An 18,233-nucleotide genomic window follows, 5' to 3' on the forward strand; every position below is an offset into this window, starting at 1 on the left:
ACATTGATTGTTCCTTAGTTGGCATATAAAAGAAAATAATAACACATGGTAGTGCCAAAAAAACATGAAAAGGAAGTTCCCCACACGAGTCATAACAGTTCTTAACGGAGACAACTTGATGAAGCAAAATTCTTCAAAATCTTAATAACATGCAGTAACCACGATCGATTAAGAGAAAGTACCAGCAAATGCACCAGCCCTGCAAAAAAGAAGAATCCGAACTTCCAGGCATCTTGTGACCACGTTTTTCATTGACATTTGGCATATCTCAAAGCCGCAAATAGTCAAGTGAATACATCCATAGCTTGCTGCAAATAGTATTATGATGGTATGATAAAATATTCAAATGGACCTCGTGTCAATATTTTCAATAAAGGAATAATACAAAGTCACCACTCCAGCCTCCAGGTACAAAATGTTCATCCATGTCTGAATATTGCAATAAAGTAGTACAAAGTCTCGAACATGAGTCACAACAGGACTAAAAAGAGACAACATGATGGAGCAAAATTCTTCAAAATCTTAACAATAACATACACAGTAGCCACACTAGATAAAGTAATTACTACCTGCTTCAAATGCACCAGTGATGCAAAAACGAAGTAAAATTCCAACTTCAAGGCACAAATATCGTATCCACCTTGTGACAATGTTTTTTCATTGACATTTGACATATCTCAAAGCCACAATTAGCCAAGTGATAGGTCTATAGCTTGCTGCAAATAGGGTTATGATGCTATGATAAAATATTCAAATGGACCTTGTGCCGATATTTGCAATAAAGGGCTAATACAAAGTAATCACTCCAGCCTCCCGGTACAAAATCTTCATCCATGTCTAAATGGTTGCAGTAAAATAGTAAAGAGCTAATATTTCGTCCACAAAACACAAACAACCATGACCGTACCTTGGTCCAGTATGTGTTCAATAAAACACGTAGATTTCTAGCATGGAAAGCAGCAGTAGTAATCTGCATTTCAGGGATTGACATAATGCAAACAGGGAGCAATTGAATTGTATTATTCAATCCTGACAAATTCATTGTTAGTACAACTTTTCCCTGTACAGAAGTAATTCCTAGCCAACACCTGCTCAGCTTCAACCTCAACCATTTGATAATTTTTGTACAAACTTGATTTAAAAAATAAGGCCAAAGCCTCTAGTTCAAAGAATGACCATATCTTCTCCATTCTCGATTAAAGAATGGCTGCATGAGGGCTTCTCGTGCCCCTAGACGCTCAGTTGGATCATAACGGAGAAGTCCTTGCAGAAGATCAATCAAATCACCAGCAGAATGATCAACATGCTGCATGACTAGATTCTGCAATACATTATCAGTTATTATTAGAAACCATCGCATCCCAACTTTATGGAATTAAAATATTTGAAGACTCGAACCTTATTCCAAACAGAAATAGGTCCAACAACAACCTACCTGAAGGCGAGGCAATTTCCAAACTGCTCTAATGCTTTCCCTTGACGATGCCCCTTCAGGCCAGTCTAATCGTAATCCTCGACTTTGCTTGAAATATTTCTCAGCATTCCGACTACAATGAAAATGCAAGGAAAATGAAATCCATGAACTTTACTTGAAGTTCAAACTCCAACATGCAACAAAATTTGCATAAAGTAACAAATTCATATACTTACTCAGCTTTAACAACCATGTGCTGTGGAAGTGGTCCTAACACCCTCTCCATCATAGCTAAATGCTCCAAGTTTTCATGAGTTTGAAAAAGTGCCTCCCCCTGATTATTAAGACAAAACACCATGCTTTATCCCACAATTAACATAAACTTAAAATCATATTTTATATATGATTTTCTTATAATTCTATATTAATTAACCACAGCAGAATTCAAATATGCAATCCCAATTATAATACTATTGCGGTGGTTTCACTCTTACCAGACAAGTCATTTCTACCAACCGAAGGCAACTATAATACAATTTGGAAAAGGAGATCAAATGTAATCACACCATCTACTTACAGCAACGATCCAGCACCAAGGGTTCCACAACAATTAGAGTGAGACAGTAGGTAAGAACATATAGATCTGAGCAATGACAGCGAATATTTAGTGGCACTGAAAGTCATATCTTGTTTGAGCTTGGTGTGTTTTATTGTATTAATTTGAAAAAGGATATTTGATAGTGTGTACGAGTCTGCTGTGAGCTAAAAAATTCAGTGTTTGCCTGAATGAAATATGGTGTTCAATTATAAAAATAAAAAGCACATAGAGTTGAAGAGGTCACATTAATTAATCTGAAGTATGACTTCCCTGGAAATCTGTGTATGAAGACAACCAAAAACAATATTGTCGCAAAATTTTAAACAGAGATGCTCCTCAATGAAAGATAAAAAGTTAAGATTGGCTAACAGCAAAATATAACTACACCCAGTGGTTGAAGATCACACTTCAGATAATCGATAAAGGAGCATATACAAAACCAAGTAGGAAAGAAAAAAACTGGAGAGTTGATGAGTGAGAATAAACTAACCGAACAAAGCTCAACAATTATGCAACCTACACTCCACATATCACAGGGATAGTTCCACCCAAGTCCTGTAAAACAATGGGGAAGGGCAATATCTTAAGTAGTTAATTTATTGCAATTGCAAACATGGAGATATAAGTAAAAACAAATAAATAATGACAAAATTAAGGCAAAATAATTATTTCTTACCAAGAATAACCTCAGGTGCGCGATAATGCCTAGTTGACACTACATAATTGTGATCCTGATGTTCAAATGTTGCGCTTCCAAAGTCAATCAACTTAATGGCACTCGATTTTGGAACATTTTTGAACAAAAGAACATCCTTAGGAGAACGAGATAAAATCTGCATAAGCAAAAACATGGATAGAAACGTCTAATAAAATATAATCTAAGCAATAGTGAAACCAAACATATTTTATGGAATAAAAAAATGCAGATAGATCCTAGGTAAGAACACTACAATACCTTGTAATCAGGAACTTTAATATATTCAGGGGAGACAAGAAGGATGTTCTCTGGCTTCAAATCAGTGTGAATTAGCCGTAAGTCATGCATAACTGCAACAGAAACAGGAATAAATGTAAAGAAAGCCACTGTAACTAAGTTAAATAAATCATGGAAATATTGAGCACCACATGATGGTAAAGTAGAAATAATATCTCCTAGAATTTGAATAGTGAAATCAAAGGACAAAACACTTACATGCAACAGACTCCAGAAGTTGTCTCCCTAGTTCCCGGACTAAATCAATGGGGAATGAGCGATAACTATTTTTCCGAAGAAAGTCATATAAGCTTGGCCCAAGTTTCTCGAAGACCTGTTGAGATCAGAAGAACAAGCAAATGTTCAGAAGAAATATTTGAGAGGACAGTAGAAATCTAAGCAAAAAATACATATGTACTTACTATACAAATATGATTACGATAGTCAAACCAATTCCGTATTTGCACACAACTGCATGGACAAAACCACACATATGTATACATCTTAAAGTCCTACTTCATGGTATAACTAAGGAATTAAATGTTTGACCTACCGAATGCCACTTCTGTCTGCTTTTGCAAGCCTTTGGAGCACATCAATTTCAATCATTGCAGCTTCACGGTACTTCTGAAGTGAACGCACCACTTTTATAGCAACTTGTTCTTGATTTTCCAAGTCCAAACATTCAAGAACTTGTCCAAATGTTCCTGCAGTTTAGACGATGCATATGACAATAGAGTTTTTAACCAGTTAAGTCAAAATCCTGTTTACACCCATGGTCACATCCGCATCACTTGAACATTTAATGTGGATGAATATAGTGAAAAAAACATGATTGCCCATCTTGTGATTTTTCATGCTAGCATGGTATGGAAAAAAAGTTGCTCACCTTCACCCATTTTGCTTAGTATCCTGTCTGCACAGAACAATAGATTGTGTTAATATCAGGTTTTCATTCAATTAAGTTACAAAGAAAAAAAAATGTTCAAAATTAAAAGGAAATTACAAAATATGAAAGACCATGTAAAAACACCAGGGGGGAGTATAAAACATAATTTATACAGTTTTACTGCTAAGCCTTTTAGCATTGAACTATTTCTTGCGGACTTCCCCTGTGCATAGAATTTAACCATCAAGTTCAAGATGGATTGGGTGTGGTTCCTCTACACCAAGGGCGCCAAAATATCAATGCAAACTATGAGGAAAGAAAGGCATGAGAGAAAAGCATATGGGCTAGTGCTTCTGAGACCCCAATTCATAATTGGAAAGGACACAAAAGGCTTCTACCCTTCCATCCCTTCGATAGAAAGAGAGAGTGAACAAAGAGTTGGTTTTTCACATTCTCAAACAGTTGTTTTTGAAAAAAGATAATTTATTGAATCAATAAATGAGATCACAAAAATAAGAGAGAGTAGCTTGGGGAGATTGTTTGATGATATGCTATAAGGAACTTCAAAATTATAATATCAAAAGATTAACCAAATCACAAAGGCAAATTAATGCTTACAGAAAAATTGGAGAAGTATTCAACAACAAACTGATTTGTGGTTTAGGCACAAGAGGATCCAAACAACAAAATATAAACTTAAAAGCTCATGCCAAGCAGAAAAAAAAAAGAACCGACGATAAGATAAATCTACCATTATAGCTGAAATTAAAATACTAGCGCCTGCTTAAAACATAGTAAGTACTGGCACAAGCATAAATAAAGTTCCATAAAATTACATCTGGGTGTCAAATTCTCGCCAACACTGAAAATATAATGGCCATCTTTGTCGTCTCCCCTCCAAGGCGGAGATACATATCGAGGAACTCCAGTATGGTAGAAAGATTGCCAGAACTGATTAGTAGTAGCCGTGTGCATAGCTTCCTTCCCACAGTAGAATGACAGAGAAATCTGCAAAACAAAACCTTTTAAATGGCCGATTTTTAAATCTGTAAATTCAGAAACAAATACACAAACAATACCTTCAGATTTTTGCTTTCTTACCAACATACGTGATCCAGTAAGCAAACAAATATATCTATATCTATATATATATATATATATATATATATGGCAAAAGGAAATTCGAAGCGAAGTGATGAGCAGGGCATATAAGCAAACAGGGATCAAGAGTACAGAATAAATCGGACTGATAACAAACGGATCTGCCGTTTTCTACCTTCAATCAATATAAAAAAAAAACTTTCGACCAATCTTTCATGAGAAAAGAACATTACTTCGACAACTACAGAAGACACATCGAAATATGAAATCATGAAATCAACAAGGGGAACGAACCTGGGGAGGGGGCATCGGAGGCGGAACATCCCAACCAAGCCTCTGCCTCTTCCGCGGGCGCTTGTCCGCGCCCGCGTGTGGGATCTCGGCAATCCGTTGCGTCTGCATCTCAGATCCAATTACAAAAGCAACAATGGATCCATTAGGAGGTGGAATCGAGGCGAAAAGAGGTCAAAGGTAGAAGGTTGAAGATGGAGGATGCCTTCGTTGTCTTCTCCACTCCTACCAAACCAAACCCTACCGTGCTCCAACCAAACTATAGTTAGAATAACCTTCGACGTGGTCTCCCGACCGTAGTTTTCTACTTTTCTGGCATTGCAAATTTCAGTTTTCCTCACAACTTTCTCAAATTAGAAGTTTAGAGAATAAATTTGACGCTTTTAATTAAGAAAATAAAAAAAAAACATCATTTTATAATAGTTAATTAATTTGGCTTAAGTGTAAGTATTCGATTAATTTGATTAATTAGATTAATATGATATTAATTTTATATAATTTTTAATGATTTTTTAAAATAGATTTAATTAATTCGGTATTAATCAATATAACCTATTTTTAATTTTATTTGATTAATTCATTTTTAATAAAATTTTGATTCAATTTATTTAGTTAATATTAAATTGATTTTTTCAATTAATTTGATTAATTTATATATGGAATTAATCGAATATTTACCTTTAATTATAAAATCAAAGAAATGAGAATGAAAATTTTATCTTCTTATCCGACGGTCTTTAACTAGTTTAATTAGTTTTGACAATAAAAAAAAAGATAAAATATGAGTTGTTTTGATAGAGAAAGGACTAATGTTATTGGAAGAAAAAGGAATTACTATGCTCGAAAAAAACTGAATTACAATTGAGAAGAAAAAACAAACATTGGAAGAAAAAGAAGAAAAAGTCCGCCCGTAGAGACTTGTACATGAGGTGGTAAGAATCAGTTCGGATATTCTATCCTTAAATTTTTTTATTATCATGTCTCCTATCGATCGAACAGATTAGATTATATTTCAAGGGATCATGACATCCTTAAGATATGTGTAGTATTATCGTGATGTGCAAGACATCCTTGAAATATAATCTGATCCGTCCGATCGACAAGAGACACGGGGACAGAAAAATTTAGGGACAGAGAATCTGCTTAGAAGAGAATAAAAAATAATATTGTAAAAAAATTCTTTTAAATCAATTTAACTCAATTAACTTTGATTTAATAATAATTTAATTAAATCAAATTTAAATTAATTTCGATTTGAATCAATATACACCTATTGATAAATTTTGTTCGAGGTTAATTTGATTTTCAGCAATTTCACTTCGTATCCGATTAATTTTATTATTTATTTCATTAAAAAATTTTAAATTTTAACAAAATTTATATAGATTAATAAAAAAGTTAGTACATAGTCTTATACAGAACATTTGCCTTTCCAAGTATTTTACTATTATATTCGTCAGAATAAATAAAAATAATTTTTTTCTATATTGACATCAGTTATCTAATTTATATTTATTAAATATTAAATAAAATACATCCATTAATCTATTAAAATTGAGATTTAATCCTCCGATATTTAGAAAAACTAAGAAGGTGTCTGTTGCACCATTCTCATAGGCTAAATAGAAATAATTTTAATTAATATTCAAGTAGTTTTATATTAAAATAGTTTTAATTAATATTAATGTATTTTTTTACTAAAATTAGAGTAGGACATTTTTTGAAAGGAAAAAAATCAACCTAAGTTGCCATTAAGAGTGTCAATTCGGATTGAAATTTTTTTAACCTAACCAGAACTTTATCCAAATTCGGATTCAATCTGAAACTTTTAAATTCGAATCTAAACCTGACCAACTCAAACCTGACCTGGATAATCCTAAACCCGATTCAAAATATTTTATTTTACTATTTTCCCTATAATTCTTCACTTTTATCTCAATACTTTATTATTATCATACTAATATTGATATTAATATATATATATATAAATATCTTATTTTTTAAAATAAAATAAAATTTAACTTAAAAAATCCACTAAATCCTATATTTGGGTCAACCCGGATTAACCCGAACCTGACCTGACCCAACCCAAAAATCCTCCAATTCGAACCCGATTCGAACACGAAAATGCACAACCCGAACTTAATTTCTTCAAGTTGACTCGGATTTAATCATCAGGCCGAATTTATTTTTGACACCCTTTAACATAACGAAAATAACAAGCACACTTCTTTTCTTAGTTTTTTTCTCTAAATTTTAGATATGGTACCATGCCACCCATATAAAAGTTCAATATTATCAAAAAAAATAAATAAATAAATTACAGCATGCCGTAAAATATATCAAAAGATGTATTCTCTAAATGTGAAATGTTAAGTACATTCTCCTCTCTTTCAATTGCATAGAAAATCCAAAGAAGAACAAAGAGGTATATTTGTAATCCATTTATGCCTTTCAGTCTTTGTTTCGGATGAACATGATGAAAAACTGAATGCTTCTTCAATTCCTACCTTTACCGTGCACAATGCTTCTGTTATACTTCACATAACTTGTTGGAATTCTTGAATAAAAAATGTCAAGTTTATAATGATCTATATGCCAAGATGATTGCCTAAACATGCATACTAATCCCCAGTGTTTATTGTCTTTCAGTGAATATGTTTTGATTGATGTGTTTTAGGACTAGATCTATTGAAATATGCCATTTCGAAAACATATTGAAATATGTTATTTCGGAAAAGATTTATTCTTATTATAATCAACTTTTCCATTTTCCTTAATTTGACCCGCTTATTATTTTCCTTGCGGTAATAAATGTCAAATATTTATTGTTTTTTTTTTCTTTTTAGTCAACTTGTATATATGTAAAAGGTTTTGGATGAGATTCAATAGAAAAGATTTTTTTTTCAGATTTATATTATTTCTTCATTCCTTTATATCCTTTTTTTTTACATATAGTATCAAGAGCAATTTATTTGTGTGAAGTTTATTTATCTAAGATGATACATTCTACTTCTTCATTAAATAAAATCGGAGGAAATATCATTGTTGACACTTCTGACTCATTTCTTCTTCAACACTCAGGATCATCAAGAATTGTTTTGATCACTAAACATTTGAATGATGATAATTATGGTACTTGAAGTCGTTCAATGAGTATAACTCTCCGTGCTGAAAATAAAATAGATTTTATTGACGGAACCATCAAGAAAATAACATTGATGGATGAAATTTCTCTCTTATGGAAAAGGTGCAATAACATGGTTGTTTCATGGATCCTCAATTCTATTGAAATCGATCTAACCAATACCATGATATATGTCAAGTCAACATTAAGTTTGGACTAATTTGAAGGAAAGATTCTCCCAAAATAATATACCTAGAATATTTCAATTGACAGAGATATTGCCTCGCTACAACAAAGTTTTATGTCTATTACAGTTTATTTTACTAAATTAAAATGTTTGTGGGATGAACTTTCTTAGTTTTTTACAATGTTCTCACTTGAGATCGCTGGAGGATGAGCCATTGGTGAGATGTCTTCTTTATTGACGAAGTCTTTCTATGGCCAAAGGATAACCGATTGCCAAGGGGGTCCATGAAGCCTGAGGAAAGAGAGAGAAGATGGTTAGAATGGAGGCCAGGGGTTATCTTGGCTTAGCCACTCTGATGCTTAAGTAAGATATCTAGTGGGGAGTTAGAGAAGATGAAAAATAGATGAGTGTATGTAATTGTATGCAAGGGTGTATGCATACCTCCGTTCACAAGAGTGGACCCTTTTTATATTACTGTCGTTGATTACCTCTCTCCACGTGTTAATTGGTGATGAGATGTTTGTCATACCTTGGTAAAGGATATGTCACATTGTCGTACCTTTGTCGTATCTATATAATCATATTGCTCCACATGACAATCCACACATTGTACCACTTATAGCACTAGCCCACGACCTATGGGACCAATTGGGTCGAAGGGCTCGACCTGATAAGTAAAAGGAGAATAATTAAGATCGTATGACTCGAAAGGAATGGACCAGGAGTCTTGTATATAGGATCGGTGGCGTCAATAGAAGGGGGTGGTGAATATCGACTCGTTGCTTTTCGCTTTGATTTTGTTCGTTCTTTCTATCAAAATGTTAGTCACAGTAGAATGTCATAAAAACTTAAAAGAAAGAATACTCATGGAATTTACTTGGTTCCCAACCCCCAGAGGTAGATTCGCTATCTTAGTAGCCCCCTAGTGACGACCCGAAGGATATGGAGGGAGATAAATGTAGGCACACAAGTCATAGACACATGGTGGGATAAACCCCACAAGTTGTCAGTTCCTGAGAATCGACCTCTAACCATTACGCCAGAGATATCATGCATCCACCATTTGCGCTATGCCTTGGGGGTTGGTTCCCAACCCCCAGGGTCAGTGCATCCAAGGCCTAATCACGGGAGACGTCCATCCACTAGTGGTCTCCTTTCTGGAACTTTTCGGAGGCGGAGAAACCAGTATTACAGTTTGCGATACAAATACAAATAATAATAAATTAAGTATAACTTGTAATAAACAAACCAAATAAAAGATGATGACCGATCCAGAAGTCCAGAGCTTCGCAGCATAGCTTTTTGAGCGCAGAGATGGAGAGTAGAATTGAAGAAGTTATCTTGAATGTAGAGCCTTCGTCTCCTTTTATAGAGTTTGATCATATTCTTATCTAGATCAACTCTTATATGGATGAAGTTATATCTGGATGAACTCATATTTAGATCAAGCTTTATCTTTATCCACATCATCTAGCTTATCCTTATCTTCATCCAAATTACAAAGATGAATAAGATCTTTTATCACATTATCTTCCATGTCACCATTTCACAACTCAACAATTTGGACTCAACCCAGTCAGTTTACCAAACTATTGGTTCGGTCTACTGAATCAGTTTGAGTTCGATTTGACCTGAGTCAAGCTCGGTTCACCCATCTGCATTTGCTTACTCTCTGTTTTGCTTCCAGCTTCAGGTTCCTACAAAATAACTGTTGGAACCCCAAGGTTGTTTTGGTGTGATCAACAAGTTAAGTTAGGTCCTGTGTGTTTCTAACCTTGTGTCTAAGTGTGTAGGAGCTTAGGAACACAGGTAATCGAGCGGAAGACGCAGCTAGCGAGAAGGACGACAGCCCGAGGGACGAGGTGCTGCGGAAGAGTACCCCAGTGGACGAGAAGGAAGCGTGCGATGGTTCCGAGGGACGAAAGCCGGAGCGAAAGATTGCTCGGGGAGCAAGAGACGCAGCTAGCGAGAAGGATGGCACGCGGTGCGTTTGAGGGACGAAGACTGCGGATGAGTACGTCGGCGGACGAGAAGGAAACACGCGGCGATTCCGAGGGACGAGAAGTCGGAGGGAAGCCCGCTCGAGAAGACCGAAAGTTGGGTTCGGGTGAGCCCTTTTCCGGATGGCAGAGATCACCCAAGTGAGCGGATCCGGAGGAGAAGAACCGGACCGAGGCGGGACTGAACCAGAGAAGAGGTCCCGGATGAAAAAGTCAACGGCTGTTGACTTTGGGCTCCGGGGCGCCCGTACCCTAATTTTGACCAGGATCGCGATTTACGCGATCTGAACGTTGGGGGATAAAGTTTTATCCCCCCCAGGGCGCCCGGAACCCTTCCAAGCGCCCCGACAAAGGCTATAAATATAGCCTTGGTCCAGAAGCTTTTCATCAACTCAGTAATTAGCATTCCAAACACTTGTGCGCTCACTGTTCTAGTTTAGCTTCTGTTTTTGTGCTTTCACCGGTGTAAGAGGCTTCTCCGCTCGAAGGAGTTTTTAGTGCGATCATTTTCCTTGGATTAACAACCCCCCGGTTGTAACCAAGTCAAACACGGTGCCTCGTTTCTTTCTTGTATTTCTGCTTAGCTAATTTTATACAAGTGTTAGTTTTAGAGTTCGAGAAGGGTTGCTTTTATTTTTTTTTTGTTTACAGGGCTATTCAACCACCCCTTCTAGCTGACCCAACGGTCCTACAAGTGGTATCAGAGCCAAGGCGCTTCAAGAGGACTAACCGCCGAACGAAGCAACGAGATGGTCGGACCAAACATTCACCCGCCGAAATTCGAAGGGGATTTTGCCACTTGGAAAAAACATATGCAGGTATTTCTTACAACAGATATTGAATTATTTTTAACAATGAAACTTGGCTTTCAAGCTCCAGAAGACAAGGAAATAGATAAATGGACAAAAAAGGAGCAGGCTGACTTCGTGGCGAACGACAAAGCAGAGTACCATCTGCTAAGCATTCTTCCACCTCAAGAAGTCAACAGGATCGGTAAATACAACTCTGCAAAGGAACTTTGGGAGAAGTTCCTCGAGCTGCACGAAGGAACATCCGAAGTCAAGCTCGCCAGAAGAGATCTGCTTCGCAATCAGCTCACCAGCCTGCGACTTGGGGAAGACGAGTCAGTCGCGCATCTGCACTCGAGAATAAAAGAAATTATCATCGGACTTTCGAATCTCGGAGAAAAGATAAGTAACCAAGATTCGCTCAGGTACGCTTTAAATTCCTTTCCTAGAAATACCAAATGGGCATCATTAGTAGATGCATTTTACATTTCTAAAGATTTAGAAAAAATTTCATTAGAAGAATTCTTTTCAACATTTGAAGTGCATGAGTCAAGATGTGCAGGAATGAAGGAGCCTAAAAACAACGTCGCCCTCAAAGCCTCGAGAGACGAACCAGAATCGGAATCCTCTCTCGACGACGAGAAAATGGTAATGATGATAAGAAGATTCAAGAAACTTTGTAAATCCAGATCTACTAACCATCCGCAGGGAAAGAGGGAAAGAATGATCCGCTGCTACCACTGCGACGAAGAAGGGCACGTCAAGGACAACTGCCCCAAGCTGAAGAACAAGGACAAGGAGAAGGGTAAGAAGCCTATCCAAAAGCGAAAGGCCCTAAAGGCGACGTGGGACGATACATCGTCCGAATCGGAAGTCGAAGCTTTCTTCGGACTCGCACTGATGGCGAGTCATCAAGACGACGACTGCGATTCAAGCTCTTCCGAAATGAGCATCGAGAGCATCGATGAAGGGGGAGACACGTCGGAAGAAAGTAGCAGCTCAGGGGGAGAAACGGACAACGAGATCGACAAGGTAAGTCAGGTACGATCTCTTCCTCCCGATAAAATGTTTAAGTTCGTTAAACTTTTAACAAAAGATTGCTGCAAATTAGAAAGTGAAAATAAAAATTTAAAAGTAATTCTAGCTAAGTCTTGTCCCTTAGAAGAATTAGATAAATTAAGACTAGCAAATGAAAAATTGAAACTTGAAAATGATGATTTAAAAATTCAAGTAGATAACTTGAAAAACCATGCATGTTCATCTAAAACCAATGTTAGAAGATTTAATAATTTAAATTGGTACTTTAAATATCACCCTGGACAAATTAGGAACATTTCAAGAAAATATATTCTTAAAAACTTTTTAGTTAATCCAGTAGGTTGGAACCTATATTGGGTTCCTAAATCATGCTTAAACTAAATTTTAAAATTAAAATTAGCGCTTTAAGTGAGAAAATTAAACAAAGAATTTCTTTATGAGGCTTTGTCAAGGAAGTGGTTGTTGCTCCACTAACCAAGAAGGCCTAGTGTCTCGCCACTACCTGGAAGCCAAAATATTGAAATAAATATTTAATTAACTTACTAATGAAGCATTAATACAAGAATTAATTAGTGCTTTAAAAAGGGTTATTCAAAACATTTTATTTCAATTTAGAAATTTACTTACTTAGAAATTTTTAATTGACTAAGTCATTTATGTGCTTAAAAATTCTCAAAAATTATTCTTTCTTAAGTTAAAAGATTTTCTGAAATTAGAAATTTATGCTCAAATTACTTAGAAATTTTTTCCTAAGTCAGATTTTTTTAAAAAAAACTTTACTTAGAATTTTTTTTTAAGTTAGAAATATTTCTCAAAATAATTCTTGCAAAAACTTAAAATTATTTTTATGAATTTCTTCTAAATATTTTTTCGAATTTACTAAATCTTTAACCCTTAGATTGTTTCTCTTGGAACCCCATTTTTGTATGATCAAAGAGGGAGAAGGGAAAGTATAAGTCTAGGGGGAGGTAGATAGATTTAATTTTTTGTCTATCTTTTTGTACTGAGGTAGATAGAGTTAATTTTTTTTTCTATCTTTTTGTACTTAAATTGCAAATTAAGTTAAGTTACTTAATTTTATTTAAAGTCTATTTTACCCTAGCTTAACTTGGGTTGATCACACCAAAAATGGGGAGATTGTTGGAACCCCAAGGTTGTTTTGGTGTGATCAACAAGTTAAGTTAGGTCCTGTGTGCTTCTAACCTTGTGTCTAAGTGTGCAGGAGCCTAGGAACACAGATAGTCGAGCGGAAGACACAGCTAGCGAGAAGGACGATAGTCCGAGGGACGAGGTGCTGCGGATGAGTACCCCAGTGGACGAGAAGGAAGCGTGCGGTGGTTCCGAGGGACGAAAGCCGGAGCGGAAGATTACTCGGGGAACAAGAGACGCAGCTAGCGAGAAAGACGGCACGCGGTGCGTCTGAGGGACGAAGACTGCGGATGAGTACGCCGGCGGACGAGAAGGAAACACGCGGCGATTCCGAGGGACGAGAAGCCGGAGGGAAGCCCGCTCGAGAAGACCGGAAGTTGGGTTCGGGTGAGCCCTTTTCCGGATGGCAGAGATCACCCAAGTGAGCGGATCCGGAGGAGAAGAACCGGACAGAGGCGGGACTGAACCAGAGAAGAGGTCCCGGACGAAAAAGTCAACGGCTGTTGACTTTGGGCTCCGGGGCGCCCGGAACCCTTTCGGGCGCCTGGGCCCTGATTTTGACGAGGATCGCGATTTACGCGATCTGAACGTTGGGGGATAAAGTTTTATCCCCCCAGGGCGTCTGGAACCCTTCCAGGCGCTATAGCCTTGGTCAAGAAGTTTTTCATCAACTCAATAATTAGCATTCCAAACACTTGTGCGCTCACTGTTCTAGTTTAGCTTCTGTTTTTGTGCTTTCACCGGTGTAAGAGGCTTCTCCGCCCGAAGGAGTTTTTAGTGCGATCATTTTCCTTGGATTAACAACCTTCCCGGTTGTAACCAAGTCAAACACGGTGCCTTGTTTCTTTCTTGTATTTCTGCTTAGCTAATTTTATACAAGTGTTAGTTTAAGAGTTCGAGAATGGTTGCTTTTGTTTTTTTTTTGTTTACAGGGCTATTCAACCCCCCTTCTAGCCGGCCCAACGGTCCTACAATAACCATATAAACATAAACAAGCAACCTAGCTTATATCTGTAAGTCTACCTGACCTAGCTACTAGGCTTACTTTTTGCTTGGAGGTCCCTCATCTAAGTCTACCATCTAAGGGTCAATCCTTTAGAATCAAGTCACACTCCTGTAAGTCTACCTGACTTACTAGGCTTACCTTTTACTCGGAGGTCCCTCCTCTAAGTCTACCACCTAAGAGTCAATCCCTTAGGATTAAGCCACACTCCTGTAAGTTTGCCCGACCTACTAGGCTTCATGCTTAGACTGTATCCAAGACTTTACCACCACCTAGGGTCACCTCCCCCTAGGATTGCCTAGCTTCACTCATCAGGACTTTTACCACCTAGGATTACCCCCCCTAGGATTTCTATTGCCTAGCTTCACTCACTAGGACTTCTCCTTGCCTAACCTCTAGTTAGGACTTTTCCTTGCTAACCATCTAGCCCTGACTAGACTTCTCTCTTCTAAACATCAAGTCCTATTTGGATCAATCCTTGGTTAAATCGACCAGACTTAGGTATATTATCAAATATCAAAACCCTAGAAGCTTATTGCACCAACACTGTAAGTAGGAGTGTCCAGTCGTGAGAGGCTGAGCAGGGAAGGGACTGAGTAGAACAGTGGAGAGCCAAGCAGTGTCGGCTTATTAGGCATGCAAAGCTAATTGAATAGAGTAATAACTCGGGGAGCTAAGCCCAAGAAGTTGAGTCAGCATAGCCAAATGGAGTAGGGCATTGGGTTGAATGTAGAATGAATGTTAGTCGGTGGTGTTGAATAGAAGAGTTGAGTAGATTGATCAGGTGAAGTCGAGGGGAGCTGAGCCCCAGGAGTTCAGTAGACTGATCTAGTGAAGTCGGGGGAGCTGAGTTGCATGAGTCGACTAAACTGAGATGAAGGAGTCGAGGGAGCTGATCCCTAAAAGTCGGGTATACTGAGATGAAGGAGTTGGGGGGAGCTGAACCCCAGAAGTCGGGTGGATACTGTTGGTCTCGTGAGACCAGGAAGAGGGGGTGAATTATCCTAAAAAGACAAGAATACCCTTCTTGAGAATTTCGACTTTAATTAAGCTAAACACTTTAATAAATAAAAATTGTATTGCATAAATTAAAAGAGGCTACCAATTTTTACTTGGTTACAGCCGGAGAGATTGTTAATCCAAAATGCTGAAAGCACTAATAAAGTTCCCATTTTGTCGTAGGCGGAAAAGCCTCTTGAAATCATTGGAAGCACATAACTTGAAAACATAATTAAAATTCAAAGTACAGAAAGTGTTGTATTGCATGAAGAGCACCAGGGCTCCTTTTATAGGCTTATTGGTCGAAGTGATCGTTTGATGATATTGTTGGTTGCTACTCGGAATACCGTTCTAGTTCCCCTATACAAAAATTTTGTACAAGCATAGAACTATCCTAGCTACTCATGTGCTCTACTGAAGTTAAATTTGGATTGCAAACAATGCTTAACATTATTAATCCAAATTGTCCTTCGGAAGTTCAACTTGGATTGGAAACGATTCTTAACATTTTTACTCCAAGTTTGACTGATGTGATCTTCCTAAGTTAAATCATATTACAGAAGTTAATCAAACATCTATTTCAAAGATCGACTTCCAGGTTAAACATGGCGAGACACTATACCTTCTTGGGTATGGGATCATCCACCACTTCCTAGACAAACTCTTTCAAAGAAATTGAATATTTAACTTCTTACAGTAAACTAGGTTTAACCACAGAGATCTTAATAGAAGCACAATATCGAAACATGAAATCGAAAAATAAAATCGATAACAAAACTATAACCTAAAATCGATAACCTCTTGTGTTTGGTTTTACAAGATCTATACAAAAAATGAACTAGTTATGATGCAGAAACTAATAACTAGTTATACCTTTTGTAGCTTATAGAACTCTTGATCTTCTACTGTATTCCTCTCCTTCTCTTGAACGTCGTGTGGGCGATGATCTTCCAAGATGAAATTCATCCAAGCTTCTTCCTTTGCTTCCAAGTTTCGGCCACCAACTAACCTCTAAGGGATGCTAGATAAGAGAGCTTCTTTCTCTTCTTCTTCTTCTCCTTCAAGCAATCGGCCACCAAGAGATCACCAAACTTGATGTCGCCGGCCTCCAAGGAAGAAAACAAAAGGAGAAAAGAAAAGGAAGAGGGTCGACCACCAATGGATTGGAAGAGAAGAATAGAAAATGTGTTATCTCATGAGGCACCCCCTCAATCTCTTTTATAATCCTTAGTCTTGACAAAAAAGAAAAGTTTTAAACATAATTAAAACTTCCTTATTTTCCTTGCCAATGACTAAAAGGAAAAGTTTTAAAATAAAAAATTAAAACTTCCTTTTAATGCTTGTCATGGCCGACCCTACACATGTGCTCCAAACAAGGAAAGTTTTAAACATAAAATTAAAGCTTTCTTATTTGTTTTCGGTAAAAAAATTTTAATACAAAATTTCTCTTTTAAATCTCGTATTGGTTATAAAAGGAAAATTTTATAAATTAAAATATCTCTTTTAAAAACATGTGGATGGTTACAAAAAAGGAAAGTTTTATCAAAAAAATAAAATCTTTCTTTTAACTACAAATAAAGAAAGATATCAAACCTCTCTCTTAATCTTTTGTAAAAAACTATAAAAGGAAAAATTTTAAAATATAAAAAAACTCTCTTTTAAAACTATGGCTTCCACAAAAGGAAAGATTTTAAAATTTAAAATACCCTTTTAATTTTTATGTGGCTGACCACCTAGCTTGGGCTCCAAGCTTAGCTGGCCACAACTTGGCTCCAATCTTTGGCTTGGCCGACCCTAGCTTGGGCTCCAAGCTTGGCTTGGCCGACCACATCAAGATGGGTAAGAAGCTGGGCTTTATAAATAAGAGGCTATAAAAGGGACCGAGAGGAGGAATTGATTTTGGTCTCCCGATGAGCTTGAGCTTCCCGTGTTCGCCCTGAACACCCAACTCAAGTTCATCAATAATAACTGATACCACTAAAGAGTTATTATTGCACTACCGTACAAATTCCATATTACAATATGGACTCTTTCTTATCATGAGTGTGTTAGTCTCCCTGTGTTTAAGATATCGAATGCCCACTAATTAAATGAGTTACTGACAACTCACTTAATTAATATCTAACTCTAAGAGTAGTACCACTCAACCTTATTGTCATGTCGGACTAAGTCCACCTGCAGGGTTTACATGACAATCCTTATAAGCTCCTCAAGGGGGCATCACCAACCTAGATTACTAGGACACAGTTTCATTCTATAATCAACAACACACCATATAAATAATATCACTTCCTAACTTATCGGGCCTATTGATTTAACAAATTAAATCTCACCCTTTGATAAATTAAAGAAATAAATATTAAGTGATCATGTCCGAGCGTTGAGTCGATAGACGTTGGGGGAGTGACACTCTCCGCTGTCTCCGACTAGTGATGTGGATCTCCGGCGAACCTGCAAAGAAGCCGAGCCGGGAAGGGGTTCCCGGCAACGACCCTTCGACGCTCAAGTCAGGTGAAGAAGAAAAGAGGCAGAGTAACTGTAGCCATAGTGATGAGAATTTTGCATACCTCCGTCGAAGTTTGGGGTCCTTATATAGGACCCCGGGGAGGCGCGAGCACGCTTCTTAATGCGTGCACGTTTCCCCAAACGTACCTCCAAATGAGTGTGTCAGAAAAG

The 18,233-nt window shown here is 37.2% G+C and overlaps 1 protein-coding gene across 2 annotated transcripts; it reads right to left on the minus strand.

Annotated features, from left to right (window-relative positions):
- Positions 1–990: 990 nt before the first annotated feature.
- On the minus strand, positions 991–5,564 carry LOC122006760 (serine/threonine-protein kinase AFC1-like). 2 transcript variants are annotated; one of them, XM_042562374.1, is made up of 12 exons: positions 5,270–5,564; positions 4,711–4,882; positions 3,875–3,901; positions 3,539–3,692; positions 3,408–3,456; positions 3,205–3,319; positions 2,968–3,059; positions 2,689–2,845; positions 2,503–2,567; positions 1,651–1,748; positions 1,436–1,547; positions 991–1,321 (listed from the first exon to the last, which is right to left on the minus strand). In XM_042562374.1, exons 1-12 carry the CDS (start codon positions 5,375–5,377, stop codon positions 1,160–1,162), a joined length of 1,311 nt encoding a protein of 436 aa, XP_042418308.1. In that variant the 5' UTR covers positions 5,378–5,564; the 3' UTR covers positions 991–1,159. The 2 variants fall into 2 exon arrangements, with proteins under 2 accessions (XP_042418308.1, XP_042418309.1); XM_042562375.1 differs by lacking the exons at positions 3,408–3,456; positions 3,875–3,901; positions 4,711–4,882; positions 5,270–5,564 and having other exon boundaries at positions 3,539–3,557.
- Between the last annotated feature and the right edge of the window lie 12,669 nt (positions 5,565–18,233).

Source organism: Zingiber officinale, chromosome 7B (assembly GCF_018446385.1).
Source record: "Zingiber officinale cultivar Zhangliang chromosome 7B, Zo_v1.1, whole genome shotgun sequence".
Classification (NCBI taxonomy): domain Eukaryota; kingdom Viridiplantae; phylum Streptophyta; class Magnoliopsida; order Zingiberales; family Zingiberaceae; genus Zingiber; species Zingiber officinale.

What these genes read in the sequence shown, in the direction of transcription:
- LOC122006760 (XM_042562374.1), bottom strand. Translation starts at nt 5,377, where the DNA reads ATGCAGACGCAACGGATTGCCGAGATCCCACACGCGGGCGCGGACAAG. An exon ending in TAATTGTTGAGCTTTGTTCG is followed by an intron (nt 1,749 to 2,502) that starts GTTAGTTTATTC and finishes CTTAATAATCAG; the next exon opens with GGGGAGGCACTTTTTCAAAC. An exon ending in GGAAATTGCCTCGCCTTCAG is followed by an intron (nt 1,322 to 1,435) that starts GTAGGTTGTTGT and finishes AATGTATTGCAG; the next exon opens with AATCTAGTCATGCAGCATGT.